General features: G+C 16.1%; 2 protein-coding genes across 2 annotated transcripts in view; one reads left to right on the forward strand and one right to left on the reverse strand.

Annotated features, from left to right (window-relative positions):
* LOC102670589 (chitobiosyldiphosphodolichol beta-mannosyltransferase-like) overlaps positions 1–2,558 on the forward strand; it is a 16,635-nt gene that overhangs the window by 3,490 nt on the left and 10,587 nt on the right. The gene's annotated exons all lie outside the window — the stretch shown is intronic.
* Positions 213–1,285, reverse strand: LOC102681920 (NHP2-like protein 1). Its single transcript, XM_006623048.2, has 2 exons — positions 1,005–1,285; positions 213–751 (listed from the first exon to the last, which is right to left on the reverse strand). The coding sequence occupies exons 1-2, from the start codon at positions 1,005–1,007 to the stop codon at positions 371–373; spliced, it is 384 nt and encodes a 127-aa protein (XP_006623111.1). The 5' UTR covers positions 1,008–1,285; the 3' UTR covers positions 213–370.

Below are 2,558 nucleotides of genomic sequence, written 5' to 3' on the forward strand. Positions count from 1 at the left end.
AAAAATTATAGCTAATTTTCTATATAAATTCTTTTGTATTATTATAAAATTATTGCATTATATATAAAAGTAAAATCAAAAGATATAAAATTGCAAAAATTATAATATATATGAAGTATATATTATTATATATTTATATCTTTTTTTTATTCTATTCATTATAAATTGCATAATGAATATATATATATATATATAACAGACAAATCAATATATATTTATTTAAATTTTTTATTCATAAAGATAACTTATACATTTCATTGTATGAAAAATATATGAAAATTAATTATTTGTAATTATTCACAAATTTAAAAAATAAAAATAATTGGTTATTATATTTAAAAAGAATGATTTTGAATCAGGTACAAAATATTTAAACTAAAAGACGTTCAATTTCTTGTTGTATAGCTTGAATTTGTGGTTTTAATTGAGAACCTTCATTAACTGTCACAGAACAAGCAACAACAGGTCTAGATACACCACAAGCACGACCTAAAGCTTGTTTGCTTCTAACAAATACATATGGAACATTCTTATCTTCACATAATAATGGCAAGTGTAATAAAATTTCTAAAGGTTCTGCATCTGCAGCCATTACAATAAATTCTGATAGACCACGATTTAATGTTTTTGTTGCTTCATTAGCTCCTTTTCTTAATTGTTTATAATTCATTGCTTGTTGTACTAAATTTAAGATCTTAGCAGTTAATGTAGCATCTGCTAAAGGATATGCTTTAGGATTAACTTCATCTCCCTAGAAAAAAAAGTATAAAAAAATAAACAATAATATCATTATAAATATTTTAATATAATATCAATTTATAAAGAAATATAATATAATATATATAATATATATATAAAGAAGTAATTAAAATTATTGCTATTTATAATTATATTTTATATTAATTAAAATGATTAAGTAACCACGTGTATAAAACTTAACCTATAAGATTATACTATATAAAAAAATAAATAATTATAAGAAATAATAAGAAAAAATAATTTACCATTTTTGTTAATGAAATTGTATCTTTAAATATTCTTTTGTTAAAAATAATAATTTTTAAATATTAAATACTCCTCTCTGCGTTTTTATATAAAAACCGCTTCACCGAGGACAAAACGTTCAAAATCACTTCACTAATAAAACCCAATACTATTGCTCTTACTCTTCAACTCTTTGCAAGTTTTAAATATACAAGGTGTCTTATTTATATCGATTTTTGTATTTTGGAATTTATTGATATTGATTTTAAAATATTTCGCATAGAAGTTAAACATTTTTATAGATATATATATCTAATTATATATATGTACATAAAAAATTAATTTATATATATGTTATATAATATATATTATATAATATATAATATAATATATGTTTAGATATTTTTATTTTATATATTTAAATATTTTTATTTTTAACTAGATTAATATAAATAATATAGTTCATTATTCTTCATAAAAAGAGTTGTTATTTATATTAAAAGTTATTATAAAGTTTATCATAAAATTTATATATATTTATAATATATTTATATTTTTTTTTAAAGTTCAACATATCTTTTATATATAAATATATTAAATATTTATTCAATTTCTTTGGTTGATTTCGATCTTATTAAGTATTTTTTTAGATAAATTTACATATTATTCTTAAATTTCATATTTTATATCATTTTAAATACAAATAATAAATAAGCATATGATATTCTTCTTAATAAATGATCATTTTTTATTTTTAAATGTTTTGATAAAAATAAAATAATATCAAATTTTTATTTTTAGTATTAAAAATTCAAAATGTTCATCTTTATCTATAATATCAATTTAATAATTCGAAAATTTATATACGATACAATAATAATGATTATAACAATTTTTGAGTTTGAATGTCTTATTTTTAAATAAAATTAAAATATCTTTTACATTAATAGCTTTTTATATAGATAAATTGATAAAATTAAATAATTTTAAAAAATATTATTAAAAAGTTAATATACTAAAAAAAGATTCTATTAAGAAATAACGATATATTTATAAAATGATCACAAATTATGTATTGTTTACATTTTATCAAATTTTATCTAAAATATTTCCAATTTTATAAAGAGTTATAAAGATTAGTTACAAAAAATAATTTTAAAGATACTTGAGATTGATATAAATAAAACATATATGTCTTTTTTAATGAGTCGAATAAAAAAAAAAGTAAACAAATCACATTTTGTGATAAATATTACGACGTCTACTAATAGCTAATAGTTATTAACAAATAATGTATAATTCAGTGATAACTTTATTCTATTTAAATTTCATCATTAAATTTGATTAATATCAATAAATATATTTGATTTAATATTATTATATTAAATCATATTATATATATATGATATCATATTATATATATATAATAATATATATATCATATTATATATATATAATTTAGCAGATATATTTGCTATTTTATATAATATGAGTTCTAAATATTAATTTAGAAAAACTAACTTAACTTAGAAATATTAACTTAAATATTAATTTAGAAAAATAGTTTTTTATTT

Source organism: Apis dorsata, unplaced genomic scaffold (assembly GCF_000469605.1).
Source record: "Apis dorsata unplaced genomic scaffold, Apis dorsata 1.3 scaffold_808, whole genome shotgun sequence".
Classification (NCBI taxonomy): domain Eukaryota; kingdom Metazoa; phylum Arthropoda; class Insecta; order Hymenoptera; family Apidae; genus Apis; species Apis dorsata.